The sequence below is a fragment of the Euprymna scolopes genome, chromosome 11, assembly GCF_053919585.1.
Source record: "Euprymna scolopes isolate OS-2025 chromosome 11, ASM5391958v1, whole genome shotgun sequence".
Taxonomy (NCBI): Eukaryota; Metazoa; Mollusca; class Cephalopoda; order Sepiida; family Sepiolidae; genus Euprymna; species Euprymna scolopes.
In genome coordinates, this window is record NC_136492.1 from 151,653,176 (window position 1) to 151,671,062 (window position 17,887).

General features: G+C 37.8%; 1 protein-coding gene across 3 annotated transcripts in view; it reads right to left on the bottom strand.

Moving 5' to 3' along the window:
• Positions 1-13,643: 13,643 nt before the first annotated feature.
• Positions 13,644-17,887, bottom strand: part of LOC145288114 (apicoplast pyruvate carrier 1-like) — a 243,266-nt gene continuing 239,022 nt past the window's right edge. For 2 of the 3 annotated variants that reach the window (XM_080136174.1, XM_080136177.1), the window contains one exon: positions 13,646-14,019. In XM_080136174.1, coding sequence (XP_079992300.1) covers positions 13,999-14,019 — 21 coding nt within the window. In that variant the 3' untranslated portion in view covers positions 13,646-13,998. Of the gene's footprint in view, positions 14,020-17,887 lie in introns of all 3 variants that reach the window. The other variant, XM_080136181.1, reaches the window with a different exon arrangement.

The following is a 17,887-nucleotide window of genomic DNA, read 5'->3' on the forward strand; positions in this document are numbered from 1 at the left end:
CGAAATGATGATGCCGTCAGGAATTCAACTTCGTTTCTACATTGTTAAATGTCATCCCTTCGCTTCTAAAGTGACCCTCCTCTGAACATGTCAACTCTTTCCGACCGACTTTGCTGACTGCTCGAACCTGTCTACCCGACTCCTAGATCTGACTAAAAACTGGCTCATATATTGAGAAATTCCCTTTCTGCTATGACGTCAGATGTGTGCTTTCAAACGTGACCAACTCACGTGGCTCAGCACACGTTCTCCAAACACACTTTCGACAACAAAGAATTCTCAACTAACCTATTTTTAACCTAACCTATTTTTTCAATATATTTTTAATTTTATTGTTCATTCTGACCTTTTTAATTCAGTTTTTATAAAAGAATGAACAATTAAAATTCTTTTTACAATACAAACAATATCTAACTATTTCCAAAACAATAGCTAAATTCTAACATTCCAATTTCTGAGTCTATGATTAAATCTTGCTTACAATCTCATCCTAATCTTATTTTTCACATATCTAATGTTTTTCTTATTTATAGGAAAAGGGACGGTCTTTTATTGTAACAACCAGTTCCGCATTCACATATAATAAGCAACTCAAAAATAATAAAAGTATGGCTATAATGGCGTTAAATAAAATAGTGACCTCATCAGAAATACGAATTCAACATTAGATGTTGATAAGCTTGATTTTATAATAAAATATTTAATTGCTTTGTTTACTCTCTCTTATGATACATTAACACCTATGTAATAGGATCACAAATGCTTTTAGAAAATGAGTGCGGAATAACCTGCGATTTAATATATATATATATATATATATATATATATATATATATATATATATATATGTATATATATATATATTCAGTGCAGAAATTCCCCTCCGGACTAAATTATTATCCGCCATCTTATGCTATTGTAGAACGCCGTTTCATATATATTTATTTGTTGTAATAAAATCCTACAATCCATCCTGAAGTGCCATCAACACTATTGTCAAGACCTACAGAGGAAGTAGTTCATATTTTCCCCTCTATTATAAAAGTCCTTTCAGGGGTCTAACTTAACACCGGGAAATATTATATACATTACACATGTACCGTCCAGTTGTAACTGACTCAGGAACTAATACACATAGCATTACCTTTCCTTTCCCCGTTAAAAAAATAATAATTTCTCCGAAAAACATGCGCAAATCTCATTTACTAAGAGTAAACAAATCACCTATTCCGGAATACGACTATTCGTAAATAAACGAACACCCTACTCTTTTTACAAAAAATGTCCGCGCGCTTATGACCCTGCAATTCTTTTAACGTGAAATAGACCAATATTATCTTCTTCTGCACAACAGCAAACACAGTTAAACACACACGCACACACACGCACGCACGCACACGCACGAACACATCTACACAGAGAGCTACGGAGACAGAGACAGAGAGAGAGAAAGAAAGAGATCGATCGAGAGAGAGAGAGAGAGAGAGAGAGAGAGAGAGAGACAGACAGACAGACAGACAGACAGAGATAAAACAAGATTTTAAACGCCCGGACATTGTTCAGAAATCAAACACACGCACACACAGCGATAATTATTATAGTAAAAAAGAATAAATATATATATATATATATATATATATATAATGAAAATTACAATTAAATTTACCAAAATGATCCAAGATGGTAAAATTAAAGTAAATCATAAATATTAAAGAATCAATGTTTATATAATTATCTCAGCCAGATATAAACGCTCTGTTAACTGTTTGCTCATATATATATATATATATATATATATATATATATATATATATATATATATATATATATATAAAATGTATATGGCGATTAAGCTACACTGAATATTCCGCTTTTCATCCACCAATTCATACCATCTAAACAATTCCAACAAAAACCTAACAGACAGCCATGGTTCTCCCCAGAATGTGCTGCTGCCATCGCGCACAGAAATCACTTTTTCCATAGCTACCAACGTAATAGATGCACTGAGAATAAAGCTGCTTTCAGGACTGCCAGCAACCACTGTAAAAGAGTAATAAAAAATGCAAGAGAGCTATATGCCCAGTCTGTTAAATCCAAGGTAGCTGATCAGCGGCTTGGTTCCCACTAGTTTTGGCAAATAACAAATACGATCCTGAACAGAAGTGTGCGTTCTATCCCAACAATTATCAATGGACCAGAGGTCATCTCCTCAGCGTCAGACAAGGCCAAACTGTTTGCAAAGAACTTTGCAGCTAATTCTACCCTATGCGACGCAGGCCATCGACTCCCCATATTTCCTCCTATAACACAGAACAAGCAAGGTAACATACACATATCCGTGCATGAGGTCGCCAAACTAATCAAGAACCTAGATTCCAGTAAAGCAACTGGCCCTGATGGCATCGACATTATAGTGTTAAAGAAGCTTCAACCAGAACTTGCTTCCATACTTACGAAACTATTTAAGCGCTGCCTTAAGGAGAAGTGCTTTCCGACTCCCTGGAAGACCTCATCAGTTTGCCCTGTATTAAGAATTCAGGTGATAAGTCATCTCCCTCTCAGTACAGACCAATAAGTCTCCTGTGTGTTATGAGTAAGTTGCTGGAATCCATATTAAATAGAGAAATAGTCAACCACCTCAGCAGGAATAACCTTCTTAGTGACACACAATAGTTTCCACTCTGTAAGATCTACCGCAGATGTGCTAACGGTTATATCCCACATGATTAGTGAATCTCTTGACAAAGTCTTCCTTTCTATGGCAATTGATCTTGACATATCAAAGGCCTCCGACAAGGTATGGCACAAGGGTCTACTTCAAAATATTACCAGCTACGGTATAAGAGGAAATGTTTTCTCAATCATTAAATCATTTCTCTCCGATAGGCTCATAAGAGTAGTGGTAGATAGATAAAAATCGGAGGCCTGCAATATAAATGCTGGAGTCCCTCAGGGGTCAATCCTGGGCCCAACTCTCTTCCTGATCTACATCAATGACCTCCCTAAACACATACTTAAATCATTCGTTGACATCTATGCTGATGACACGACCATCTACGGCAACACATCAAAGGCTGTAAATGACAAAGTTCTCTCTGATTCTCTCTCCTCTGATCTCGAGCGCGTGGTTCAGTGGGAGATGTGGCTGGTTACCTTTAATGCATCTAAAACCACACTCCTATCCTTACATCATCAACGCTCTGATCCCCATCTAGCATCAATTGTGATGGATGGCTTTTGTCTGGGAGAGGCCCTGTGTTTTGACAAGCTTCTGGGTTTTATCTTTACTCCTGATCTGAAGTGGAACACATACATCAAGTCTGTTGCCAAGGTCGCTGGAAAGATGGTGGGATCCTTCTACCGCTCCAGAAGATATCTCAATACTGATCCAATTCTCTATCTATTATAAAAGCCAAGTACGTCCAAGGATGGAATACTGTTGCCATATCTGGGCAGGAGCTGCTAAAAACAGCCTATCCTGCCTTTACAGAGTACAAAATAGACTTCATGGCTTAGTGTGAGATGCCCTTTTCTCTACCCTGCAACCTCTCTCCCCCAGAAGAGACGTTGCGAGCCTATCCTTGTTTTATCGTTATTTCCATGGCGGGTGCTCGTCTGAACTCAAATCTCTGCCCCCCACGAAAAACACTCGTCTAGCTGAATCCACTGTGAAAAATTTCCCCCACTCTATATCTGTGCCTAAATCAAAACGTGGATTCCATGAATAAAGCTTATTTCTTAGAACTGCACGCCTGTGGAACTCTGTTCCGTCTGCCTGCTTCCCTCCGGACTACAACTTTAATGTCTTCAAGTCCAACGTTAACAAATTCCTAATGAACCGCCCCCTTAAGTAAACACTTTATCAAATCTCCACACTAATGTAATGTACTTGCAATAACTCTTATTCCTCAGTGGCTTCCGAGCCTTGATAAGTGGTGATCACTGTGTAAAAAAAAACTAGGATTCTTCAGGCTTATGCGCATAAGCCTGAAGAATCCTAGAGTGGATGAAACGCGGAATATTCAGTGTAGCTTAATCGCCATATACATTTTATTACTAACTAGCTCTACCTACGTATTGAGCACTTTTGAAGTAAATACTTAAAGTTTACGCAAAAATCTATACTTTCGTATATCAATTTTATGTGAGTAAATTAAGTAGTTATATATATATATATATATATATATATATATATATATAGAGAGAGAGAGAGAGACAGAGTCAGAGACAGAGACAGAGACAGAGACAGAGAGAGAGAGGAAATGAAAGACTGGCCGAGTGTAGCAGAATTAACAATAACTGAAATGAAGGGGAATAGAGAGCGTACTTCGGATACGTCTGTTGTGTTTCAGGCTGAGAAGAAGAGAGATTTCCAAGATATCCTCCATGGTTTTTTATTAGCATTGACCTCATGCAATTCTCGTAGAATCGGGTCTACTCTCACGTGATTATGCAAATGGACAATTCCCCGCCGCTATACAGGTAGGGCGCTAGACCCTCTAAACCACCCCCTACCTCAATTTCATATGCGGGCAGACGCCACGCTAGACGATCTGAAAATCACCCCTGCTCAGGTGCATGCTATCATAAAAAACCTTGACACTTCCAAAGCATGTGGACCCGACCTCATCCCAGCTGTGCTATTAAAAACGTGCTCAGCCGAAGTAGCTCCAGTTCTCTCCAAACTCTACAACAAATGCCTTGATGAAACTTGCTTTCCGAGCTGTTGGAAAACTGCTTCTGTAGTACCAGTATTCAAGAATTCTGGCGAAAGAAGTGACCCATTAAATTATCGCCCTATTAGCCTCCTCCCACTTTTTGCCAAAATATTTGAGACCTTAATTAACCATGCTCTAGTCCAGCACCTTACAGATGCTAAACTTCTGACCGACCATCAATATGGATTTAGACAAGCCCGTTCCACGGCAGACATCCTCACTGTAATCTCTGAACGCATATGCAATTCACTGGACAAAGCGGGAGAGGGCAGAGCGGTAGCTCTAGATATATCTAAGGCTTTTGACAGGGTATGGCATGAGGGTCTCCTCAGGAAGATTAGATCTTACGGTATCACTGGTAGAATACTTAACATAAGTAAATCCTTCTTAGATAAGAGAAAAATCCAGGTTGTCCTCGACGGTCGTACATCTAAACAATATGATATAAATGCGGGAGTGCCCCAAGGATCTATCCTTGGACCTCTGCTGTTCATGATATTCATAAATGACCTCCCCGACAAGATTGCCTCTGAGATGGGTATATATGCTGATGACACCACAGTCTATAGCAGGCACGACAGGAAAACAAACGAACATATATCTAAAGTAATGGCAGAAACACTAGAGGATGACCTCCAATCAGTAGTGGAATGGGGACAAAAATGGATGGTAACGTTCAATGCCACGAAGACAAAACTGGTTTCATTCAATAATTACAAGAAACCTTCTCTACCACCTATAGCAATGGCCAACGACTCTTTATCTGAGAGTACGTCTCTCAAGCTCCTTGGCCTAACGTTCACAGGAAACATGAGTTGGAACAATTACATCGAGGGCATTGCCAGGGCCGCTGCAAGGAAGGTGGGCTCTCTCTACCGTGCTAGAAAACTTTTAACACCCGAAAGTATCCTGTACCTCTATAAGGCCACTATTCGCCTATGTATGGAGTATTGCTGTCATATTTGGGTCGGTGCATCGGCTACTAGTCTCTCGCTCCTTGACAGGGTTCAAAAGAGAGTCGCAAATCTGATAGGCCCTAAACTGGCATCTAAACTTCAGCCTCTGTCCCATCGTCGAAACGTTGCATCCCTCTGCCTGTTCTACAAGTATTATAATGTTGAATGCTCTGAAGAACTGCAAGCACTTGTGCCCCCACGACCTGAACACCCTCGACAGACCCGACAAGCTGCAAAATCCCACCCCCACACTGTAGAGATCCCTAGATGTAAAAGATCTTTCTACTCCAGTAGTTTCTTCCCCAGAACTGCTAGACTTTGGAATTCCATTCCAGGTCACTGCTTCCCCAACTGTACTGACATGCATAAGTTCAAGTGCAACGTGAACCAACATCTCGCTGCCCTAATCCCTACATAGTACCCCAGTAGATATTTCCCCTGATAGTAGCCCCCTACACCAAAGTGGCAATTTGCTTTGTTTGAGGTGAAAATGTAATAAAAAAATAAATAAATAAATAAAAACATTGTGTGTAGGTGGTTATGGCGATTGGATTGTTCTTTGTGACGAATACGTGTCTGCGAGAAGCGAGTTTTTTTTTTACTGCTCCTTTTTTCTCTACGGCTATTACAGTCAAGAAATGCCTCTCTTCTAGAGATGGGCGATACTTACTGTTTTTTGCCCACTACATTTTCCTTTAACGAGACAGAGAGCAATTGAGACAGATATAGAGAAAGATCGATAGATAGAGAGGGGGAGAGAGGGAGAGAGAGAGCTTTGATCTCATTTTATTCACGCCTTATGTCACCTTTAAATCTCGTTATTTTGAATGCCTAATGTCATACGTTCGCAATGGCCCACTCGATTTACATGTCTTTTTATTTTTTTCTACATCTACTTTGTCTTCTGGCGTCATATGTTCGCGCCTCGCTAATTCAGGTATTTTTTCTCCTTTTTTGCGCTCGAATCGGTAATCGCTGCTATTTGTATTTTTTCATAGGGTTTCACTTAATTTTTATAATTTTTTCTTTCTGGAGGTTTCACACAGAGATTAACTATTATAAAATGTTTCCTTTTTTATTTTTACATACAAATATGTACTAATGCAAAATACCATTGACGTTTAAAAGTATTTGCGCCGACTTTGGTCTATTATAACTAATGTTGAATGTTTTGTTTTTAATTTTTTACGCAAATAGGATACAAAGCTAAATAAATTATTTTTGATTATTACATTCCCGGCTACACACCCACACTCATACAATAGTGCGTTTATTCCAAAAGCTGTTCTTAACATAGGTAGGTTGCGGGTGTCAATTTAGAATGCCGTTCTTAACATGAGGAGGTTGGTATTTGGCTACAACAACAAAACCAACTGGGGTGGGGGTTGCTACCACCGGCAACACAGGATAACAGGTTCTGCTAGTATATATATATGAGCTGTGAAACAGCGAAACAGTTCTGTATGTGGATGACTATATATATATATATATATATATATATATATATATGTGTGTGTGTGTGTGTGTGTGTGTCTATGTTTGTGTATGTATATAAGTATATTATTTTATATATAAGATATATATATATATATATATATATATTTGTTGTTGTTTGTTTGTTGTTTTGGGGGGGCACGCGACTTTTTGCTTATTTATTTTAGAAAGTCGCCCATAATTTGTTTGGACGTATATATAACATTTATTTATTTATTTATTTTTATCATTTTAAAACAGTAATCTACGTACACGCGTGTTTCGAGTTAATTAATTCTCATCAGCGTATCTCAACTGTTTCTAGGGATCGAACTTCAGACCATGTTTCCACTGTCCGACGCTTTAACCGTTAGGCCACGAACCCTAGATAAATTTACTGTTTATTTTTGTCGCTTAAGCGCCGGACTGTGGAAACATGGTCTGAAGTTCGATCCCTAGAAACAGTTGAGCTACGCTGATGAGAGTTACTTGACTCGAAACACGCGTGTACGTAGATTACTGTTTTTAAACTAATAAAAATACATAAAAAAATGTTATATATACGTTCAAATATATTATGGGCGACTTTCTAAAATAACGCCAAACTTTCACAAGAAACACTCGTCTAGCTGAAAACACTATCAATAATTCCCCCACTCTTCATCTGTGCCTAAACCTAAACGTAGATTCCATGAACAAAGCTTCTTTCTTAGAACTGCACGCCTGTGGAATTGTCTTCTGTTTTCCTGCTTTCCGGCTGACTACAATATGATTGTCATCAAGTCTAACGTAAACAAGTTCTTGATGAGCCGTTCCATATAAGTTAACAAATTTACCGAATTGATTACTATATTGTCAAATTTCTACTGTACACTCTTTAACCCTTATCCTCGAGTGGCCTCTTGGCTTTGATAATGTGGTGATGCCTGTGTAAAAAAAAAATACTCGCGATCTTTATATCACATAAAAGGAATCAAGTCGCCCTAATCATTGTTATGTTCTTATGCAAAACTATTTAAACAATAATATCGGTGTTTCAGAAGTTAACAGTTTTAAATAAGCAAAACTTTTTCTCAAAAATTTACAATAAAAACAACATTTTAAAAATAATGGACATTTTTTTAATAATATATACAGAAATTTGTACATTTTATACACTATAAATAGAACGTTTTTATAATTTGAAACAATATAAACCTGTTCTTATTTTTATTTTAAACAATATCAATAGAACTTTTTACAAGGGGAATAGGGGGAAGGAATTAAGACATATCTAATGCAATGGTAGAAAATCTAGACTAAAATCTTCATTCAGTAGTGGAATAGGCTCAAAAATGGATGGTAACGTTCAATGCTGCCAAGACTAAGCTTGTTTCCTTTAATAATTACAAGAAACATTCTCAACCATCAAGAACTATGGCTAAAGACACATTACTAAAACCTACTCTGTTCAAACTCCTCGGCTTAACATTCACAGAAAGAGATACATTGAGAGCATTGCCAAGGCTACTGCGAAGAAGGTGGGCTTTCTATACCGTGCTAAAAAATTATTTACGCCTGAAAGTATCCTGTACCTCTACAAAGATCACAATTCGCTCATGTACAGATGATGGTTGTCACAGGTTTCGGCTATCCCAGCGATACTGAAATGCATAAGTTTAAGTGTAATGGGAACAGGCATTAACTCCATACATAGTATCCCTGCAACTTATGTTACTGATAGTAGCCACTTACATCAAGATGGCACTTTGCCTCATTCGTGGCGAAAATGTAATAAAAAAAATTACATAAACTACGAGATGAGAAATATCGTGATATTAGCGAGACTGAAAATTGTCTAACTTATCGCAACTTTTCTTTGTATATCACTTTCTTGTACAATATATTACTTTTACTTAACCATATTGTTCATATGCTCCATTTAGACCTACTTTTAGGGTCACATCAACTGATGAGGAGGTTTCGAAAACTCAGGAGTGAAAACCGAACTTCCAAGTATTGCAAGGCTCCCACAACAACTGGCAATTAGGATTCGATAACGTACGTTTAAAATATCTTCACAACAACTTTATTCGCACTAACATACTGATATTCTAAATGATTCATTTAAACAACACTGACCTTACGACGAATATAGTGTTCCAAAAACGAATCATTCAGAGAACCACAACTTTTAAGGATTAGGAAGCAATTCCGGAAGTTGCATTGAAGTCTACAAGATTCTAAAGAGTTATTTCCAGGCATTACCAACTATCATTTCACTGCACCAACTAAAAAAAGATAATTTAAGATATAAAATCTATGAATAAAAAGTCATTCTAACTAAAATGTATCTCGGTTTTTCATTTTTCTCCTTAAATTTCTTCTCTATATTTTTTTTCATTCTGTAAAGAGAGGAAAGGTGAACCTTAATTGAGATAAGTGTATTTTTACCTGAAGACATATATTGTGTTGAGCGTTTAGAAAAAGTAGGTTATGTGGAAAATAGTAAACCGTTTTAGACGTTCAAAACTATATAATGTTTTTATATCCTCTTCTTAAAGACAATTGAGCATAAATGGAACATACAAAATCTACTTTCACAAATCTGTAGAGATTTCAAATTGATTTGCATGAAAAACAAAGAAAACAGGCTGAAATGGTTAAATAGCAGCTATTACATCATAAGCAGAGTGAAAAACAATATAAAAGTAAAAAAAAGATTACAAATATTGGCACTGAGACAGCAAAAAACAAAAAGTCTATGCTACTGGACCAAAAAGAAAAAAATCAGAGATATTGCTAAAATCTTAAAAATAAAAAACTAAGACATAGCGTGCTCTGGAACACTATAGAGAATTTTCATTACGCTACAAATTAATACCACGTTTTCGTCACGTTCTTTATAAGGTATGAATAAATGTATAACATAGATTGTACCAATTAAGTGGATTCTAATAATGTTCGTTTATTGCTTGAGAAATCGGGAACCACAGAACACAACAAATCAGTGGATTACTTTTTACCGCGAAAAACGTGTGATATAATATATTCTGAAACCGTAAAATTTCTTATAGAACTATTTAGCTCGAAAATATCGTTTTTCTTATACGTTGGAAATGCCTGAATGTAACCTAGAAATATGACAAGGACCATTTAACACTTGCATCAATAGTCCACAAACGTTACGACCATTTAAAACTAAGGGAACTAAGTGCTGAGAATTTGATATGCCTGATATACGTACAACGATTGGTTTTGGAAATAAACTCTGAGACTCGCCGCAAAGTTCTAACATAAATACGAAAAGAAACAAGCATTGCATTATAAAAGTTGACCGTATATTAAATACGAGTGATTAGCGAACAATATGGTGTCGCGTACGTGTGAAAATATATAAAAATCGAAACATTTTTCTTCAGAATAAAAAAGGATATTATCACCCCCGCAGAGAGAAAAAAATCTTTAAATCAAAATATTCACCACGTTTCCTATGTTATCACTGCGAGGGACTGCATTGGGTTACAAAATGCCTATACAGTACAAAAAAATTCCTTAATTTGCGACAGAATTAGGCATAATTGTTCCTGTGGAGAAATGCGTGACTTACCTGGATAGACCACGTGCGGGTCGGTCACCAAAAATAAATAAAAAGAAAGAAAAGAAATGGTCAAGACTCTTATTTATAGAGTAGTGATCACGTGAGTTAGAAGAATATGCAAATAGAGGTGAACGATTTTGCGATATAAAAAGCCTGTGTTGTTAAGAGGAGGGGCAGACTGTTGGCAGAAGTCAGTGCTGTCAGACGTGCTTTAGAGTTTTGTTATTATATGCTGTGTTCGATTGTTGGGAGAGAGAAAAGAGAAGAGGAGGAACCAAGAAGACATTCTGCAGATACTTGACTTTGTGTTGGTTTTAAGCTATTTCGGCGCTTGGTGTGCAGTCTACCAACAAATGGATCTGTACCAAACGCTGTATATAGGCTCTGCTTGATTTCATCCCAGTCTGGTTCATCATGCAGAATTTGGCTGATAGCTTGACTCGAGTACCAAAGAGGTGGATCGATGCAATGAGGCAGGGATCCGATCTTCAACAACAAACATGCGCGACTGTAACGGATCAATTAACACCTGACCAGATCCGTATGATACACCAGCAGATTGGACATCCTGGAATTCAGAGGACTGCATATTTTGTCCGAAGAGTATGCCCTGCAACTACAAAAGCATCAGTGAAAGCAGCCATACGTTCGTGTGAAGAGTGTCAGAGAATTGATCCGGCACCATCCCAATGGCAAAAAGGGAAGCTCGAGGTGGAGGGCAACTGGCAGCGAGTAGGGATGGACATAACACATTATGGGGGCAAACATTTTTTGACCATGACGGATTGTGGCCCGACGCGTTTCACAATATGGCGCCTGTTGACACGACAGGATGCAGCCAGCATTATACAACAGTTGAGAGCCGTCTTTTTTGAACGTGGTGCCCCGATTGAAATTCTGACTGATAATGCCGCCACATTTCGATGTCAAGAATTTCAGAAATTCGTGCACGAATGGGGGATTAAAATGCATTATCGGTGTGCATATTATCCCGAGGGTAATGGTATAGCAGAACGGTGTCACCGCACCATCAAAAGAATTGCAGCCAGGACGCAGTGCTCTATTCCAGAAGCTGTGTACTGGTATAATATAACACCCAAGGACAATGCAGCACCAGCAACTGCACCAGCCAATGGGATTTACCAATATGAACAGCGTGTGAAAGGAGTTGATGCCATACCATCAGTGGTGAGTGTTGTCAATACACCATATCAGGTGGGAGACCTTGTTTGGATAAAAACCCCAAATGCTGGGTGCACTACGAAATTTTTCCGGGGAAAAATAGATGAAATCATAAGTCCTCAGACCATGTTGATTGGTGGCATACCACGTCAGGTAAAAGATATCCGCCCTTGTTATACCTCTTCTGATTCTGAGGACGATGAGGAGGATCACACACCGTTCAGAGATGATCCTGATCACTTACTGCCCCTTCAGGTGAGCATAGAAACACCACCAACAGAACCAGATGAGGGAATGATGGGACATACTGATGACAATAGTGAGGAGAGCGATGGACACAAGGAAGTAATGCCTCATCGAAATACTCGACAGAGACGAATACTGCCCACCCCCCGTGATTGCGAAACCCAGCGAGAAGGGATGATGGAGCATACCGAGGAGATGACGCCTCCGATTCTTCGGAGAAGTACCCGACAAAGACGGATACTGCCCCCCTGCCCTGATTGTGAGACACCGCCTATGGAACCACGAGACGGGATAATGGAACAGACTGGTAGTAATGATGGTGGTAATGAAGAAAACAGCAATGAGGAAGTGCTTCTTCGAAGGAGTACCCGCCAACGACGATTGCCCGCATGTCCTGTTTGTGATCATGAGATCAGGGGGGAGTGTGGAGAAATGCGTGACTTACCTGGATAGACCACGTGCGGGTCGGTCACCAAAAATAAATAAAAAGAAAGAAAAGAAATGGTCAAGACTCTTATTTATAGAGTAGTGATCACGTGAGTTAGAAGAATATGCAAATAGAGGTGAACGATTTTGCGATATAAAAAGCCTGTGTTGTTAAGAGGAGGGGCAGACTGTTGGCAGAAGTCAGTGCTGTCAGACGTGCTTTAGAGTTTTGTTATTATATGCTGTGTTCGATTGTTGGGAGAGAGAAAAGAGAAGAGGAGGAACCAAGAAGACATTCTGCAGATACTTGACTTTGTGTTGGTTTTAGTTCCTATTGTAGAACAAATAACAAAAGTAAAGATCAAGTACGACACATTATAACTCATGGAAAAGAAGATAACAATTGACAGACATGTGTGCTAGCGAAAATATTAATTAAAATCAAAACGATTCAGTAATATTCAGTATCAGATTTATCGATAATAAATTTGCATACAGTAAGAAGATTAAATAAACCTACCATGCTAAAGTCTTGTGAAATATCCAGAACAGTAACTGAGTAAAATATGGATTTTGAAAGTGAAATAGTCACTAATGTTATTTTTAACTGTAGGACAAAGAAATTAAATATCTTCGTGTTAATAAACACGGAAAACTTGTATGGTGATTTTATGCAACAATTCAAGTTGTTTTATTTGCTCATGAATACGTTTTATCAAAAAATAGAAACTGTAACGACTAACAACGAAAATCTTATTAAAAGAAAGTTTCCCTGGAGTTTTCTCACCAGTAGCAAGCAAGGATGATATAGCACCATTCCCCCCCCCCAAAAAAAAACAGAATGTGTCTGACTGAGTCTAAAAACATCTTGCACAGGGGGATAGAGTCACGGCCATCGAGAGTGAGAAGAAGCCCTGTTAACTGAAAAATGCCACCAGGCAATGTAGATAAAATTTGTAAGACTGTCAGTATTATGTGAGGGCCATTTGAAAAAAAGCAATAAAACATTTTTAAAAAGAAAAAGGAGCACAGTTCGATTATTACAAAAACTGAACTTTATTTATATAATTCAATAACTCGAGTGTTATTTCTTCCGCCCGTCACACGAATAATTTCCTGGGTAAGGTTGACACTGTTATCCAAACTTCCAACTTCCAAACTTCTGTATACGTAACGCACCTTCTCTCAACTGCAAACGAACTTCTGCTAATTCAACTTATTTCTTCGAAATCCAACTTCAAAATGAACGTCCCTCTAAAATCAACCCTCTTTTATCTCCAACCAGGAGCATCTCATTTGCATATTGGGTGGTCACATTGCAGGCATATAAAGAGATAAGGCAGCCATTTTTGTTTCTTTCTTCTGGATTCATTTCATTCCACGACCGACCCGTTGAATTATGCACACGTGCTAGTTAGGTAAGTCGCACGTTTCCCTACAATTTAATATAAAATATAAATATTATCTATGTAAAATTAAGTAATTTTAAAACAATATACAATTTAATACTGAAGAAACTAAATTATAAATTTAGGAAACAAAGAATTAAAAGACATATTAAACACCAACGATGAATAATTTTAAAAGTGAAAACCATCAATAAATCATTTTAAGAATGAAAACAAACGATAAAATAAAAAAAATTGAAATAAAACAATTATTTAAATACAAACAAGCAATAAAAGTTACTAGTGCAGAAATATTTTTTGGATTTTTGGAACTTTAGAGATTATTGGGACTAATGTTCTCATCTTGAGTGTTTATTTCACAACGTTTTATCATCGAACTTAGAGTTCTCCTTTATTACATCCTCAGGTCGAAAATGATGGTCACATACCTAAAAACATAATTAAAGAAAACATTCATACCATAATGTAAACTATTGTTAAAATATAAGAAAAGATAGTAAACAAACATTTACAATAATAATAATCACAGTGTAGTATCAGTTCTGATGCTACTCTTTTTTGTTCAGTCCTCGGTCAGTGGAGGAGAAATTCTTCATGACTGAGACAATTTTATTTTTGTTCCTATCCAGAGTGCCCCTTTTTGGGAGCTAGATTTTCCCACATTAAAAACCGACATTGTGTCTAACTGCGCCCTCATGGGGAGGCAAGTAAATAAATTTGAAAAAAAAAATTTTTGATAAATATTCTCATGTAAAAATTATTTGTTTGTAATTCTAAAAAGAAACAATCAATTTTATTATATAACGTTCAGTCACAGTTAATTTCATTAATAGCCACGGTGTGAATAATTTTCAAACCGACTTTAGAAAAAAAATATAGAACTTAAAAATATTTGGAAATACTCAATATAAGGTTTTATTCATTATTTAAAAGACATTATGACAATTATTCTCATGTAAAAATTATTTGTTTATAATTTTAAAAACTAAAACGAGAATAAATTAAATTTTCAATCTTCCTGATAGACGTTTTAGTCTTATAAGAAAATAAACAGTTAAAAATATTAACATAATATTTGCTGTATTAGCAATAAATAGTATTGTTTCTTTAATTTATATTAACAATGTTATCAAACGTTATGAAAGTATTTTAATCTATATAATATTTATTTTTTTATTACATTTTCACCCCAAATAAGGCACATTGTCACTTTATTGTAGGGGGCTACTATCAGGGACATAAGCATTAGGGATACTGTGTAGGGAGTTGGACAGCAAGATGTCGGTTCACGTTACACTTGAACTTATGCATATCAGCACAGTTGGGAAAGCAGGGGCCCGGAAGGGAATTCAAAAGTCTAGCTGTTCTGGGGAAGAAACTACTGGAGTACAAGGCTCTCTTACATCTAAGGATCTCTACTGTAAAGGGGTGGGATTTAGCTGCTTTTCGGGTTTGTCGGGGGTATTTACGTTGAAGAGGCACAAGTGCTTGCAGTTCGTCAGAGCATTCACCGTTAAAGTACTTGGAGAACAGACAGAAGGATGCAACATTTCGTCGATGGGACAGAGCCTTAAGTTTAGATGACAGATCAGGACCTATTAGATTGGCGACTCTTTTTTGAACATTGTCTAGGAGCGAGAGACTAGTAGCAGATGCACCAGCCCAAATATGACAGCAATACTCCATACATGGGCGAATAGTGGTCTTGTAGAGGTATAGGATACTTTCGGGCGTTAGAAGATTTATAGCACGGCAGAGAGAACCTACCTTCTTCGCAGCAGTCTTGGTAATACTCTCAATGTAATTATTCCAACTTATGTTTCCTGTGAACGTTAGGCCGATGAGCTTAAAAGATGTACTTTCAGATAAAGAGTCTTTGGCCGTTGATATTGGTGGTAGAGAAGATTTCTTGTAATTATTGAAGGAAACAAGTTTAGTCTTGGCAGCATTGAATGTGACCATCTATTTTTGTCCCCATTCCATTACAGATCGGAGGTCATCCTCTAGTGTTTCGGCCATTTCTTGAGATATGTACTCATTTGTTTTCCTGTCATGTCTTTTATAGAGCGTGGTGTCATTAGCATATATACCCATCTCACAGACAATTTTGATAGGGAGGTCATTTATGAATATTAGGAATAACAGATGTCCAAGGATAGACCCTTGAGGCACTCCCACATTTATATCATATTGTTTTGATGTAAGACCGTCGAGGACAATATGGCTTTTTCTTTTATCTAAGAAGGATTTAATTATGTTAAGTATTCTTCCAGTGACCTCGTATGATCTGATTTTCTTGAAAACACCTTCATGTCATACCCTGTCAAAAGCCTTAGATATATCTAAAGCTACCGCTCTACCCTCCCCTGCTTTATCCAGTGAATGGTATATACGTTCTGAGATTACAGTTAAGATGTCTGCTGTGGAACGGGCTTGTCTAAATCCATATTGTTGGTCAGTCAGAAGTTTAACATCTCTAAGGTGATGGACTAGAGCTTGGTTAATTTGGTCTCAAATATTTCGCAAAAAATGGGAGGAGGCTAATGGGGCAATAATATACTGGGTCAGTTTTTTCGCGAGAATTCTTGAAAACTGGTACTACAGAAGCAGTTTTCCAGCAGGTAGGAAAACAAGATTCATTAAGGCATTCGTTGTAAAGTTTGGAGAGAACTGGAGCTACTTTGGCAGCGCACTTTTCGAATAGCACAGTAAGAATGAGATCAGTTTCACATGCTTGTGTAGTGTAAAGATTTCTTATGAAACTTGAGAAGGGGTTGATTTTCAGATCGTCTAATGTGGCGTCTGTCCGCAAAGGAAAGTCATGGAGGGGGTGATTAGCAGGGCTCAGTGTGGAGTTGGAGACAAACTGCCTGAAAAGCATGTTAGTCTTCTCAGTTGCAGAGAGAACAACCTCATGATTGTTGGATAGTGGGGGAATTGTTGATTGCCAATTATTTACTACACTGTTGTAGAGTTTCCAGAAGTCACGGGTTTCTAATTTTTTTACGTCGCTGCATTTATTGGTGGTTTCAGTAAATTCTCATTGGCTGTCGCTATTTATTTCTTACAGTTACTTCTGGCTTCTATATACTTTTGTCTGTTTGATCTGAACTTATGTCGGTTAAATTTGCGGTATGCATGCTGCCTTTGTTCGATGGCAGCTGCATAAATAGATGTAAACCTTTGGGGAGAGTGAGGCTTGCTATAAAATTTGCACGTGGGAATAAGTGCTTAAATTTCCGTTTAGAACAATTCAGTGGTCTCATTTGCGCAATGTTCAGCAGGAAGTAAAAAGATATTTTTCCATGGGGCGTCCCTGATGAGATCCCTGATGTTTTGAGCAGTGGCTCTTCAGTTTTGTCTCTAGAGTTTAGGGCGATTTCAACCATTACCACTGCACGAGCAGCGTTCCCAAGTGGGCTGCAGGCATTTGTTACACAATCATAGGGAACTGTGGTCAGAAACAGATCTAGAAGTGATGCATGTTGTTCTTACTGGTCTGGGAAACGTGTTGGAAACGTAACCATCTGTGATAGGGAATGATATATAGAGAATTTATGTGTTTGGTACCAGCTGCGTCTGCGTAAGTAAAGAATCCAAGCCAGTTGCTGTGGTGGACGTTGAAGTCACCAAATACATGCACTTGCGCACTAGTGTCGTGGAAAGTGCTGTGTCTATGCTATCAGAGACTTCGTTTATTAGGGTACAGTCCTGGGTAAAGGGAGAGTGGTAGAGAAAATAAAAGTAGCTAATGTTATGTTGCATGTTATGTCTAAAGCACATAAAGGCTTGATCGTCCGATTCTAGTTTAGCTTCTTTAGTCAAGGGGAGGGTGTTTCGAATGTAAACTCCAAGCCCGTGCATATGTCTGTCAGAGTCCTTAGTGCAGAGTGG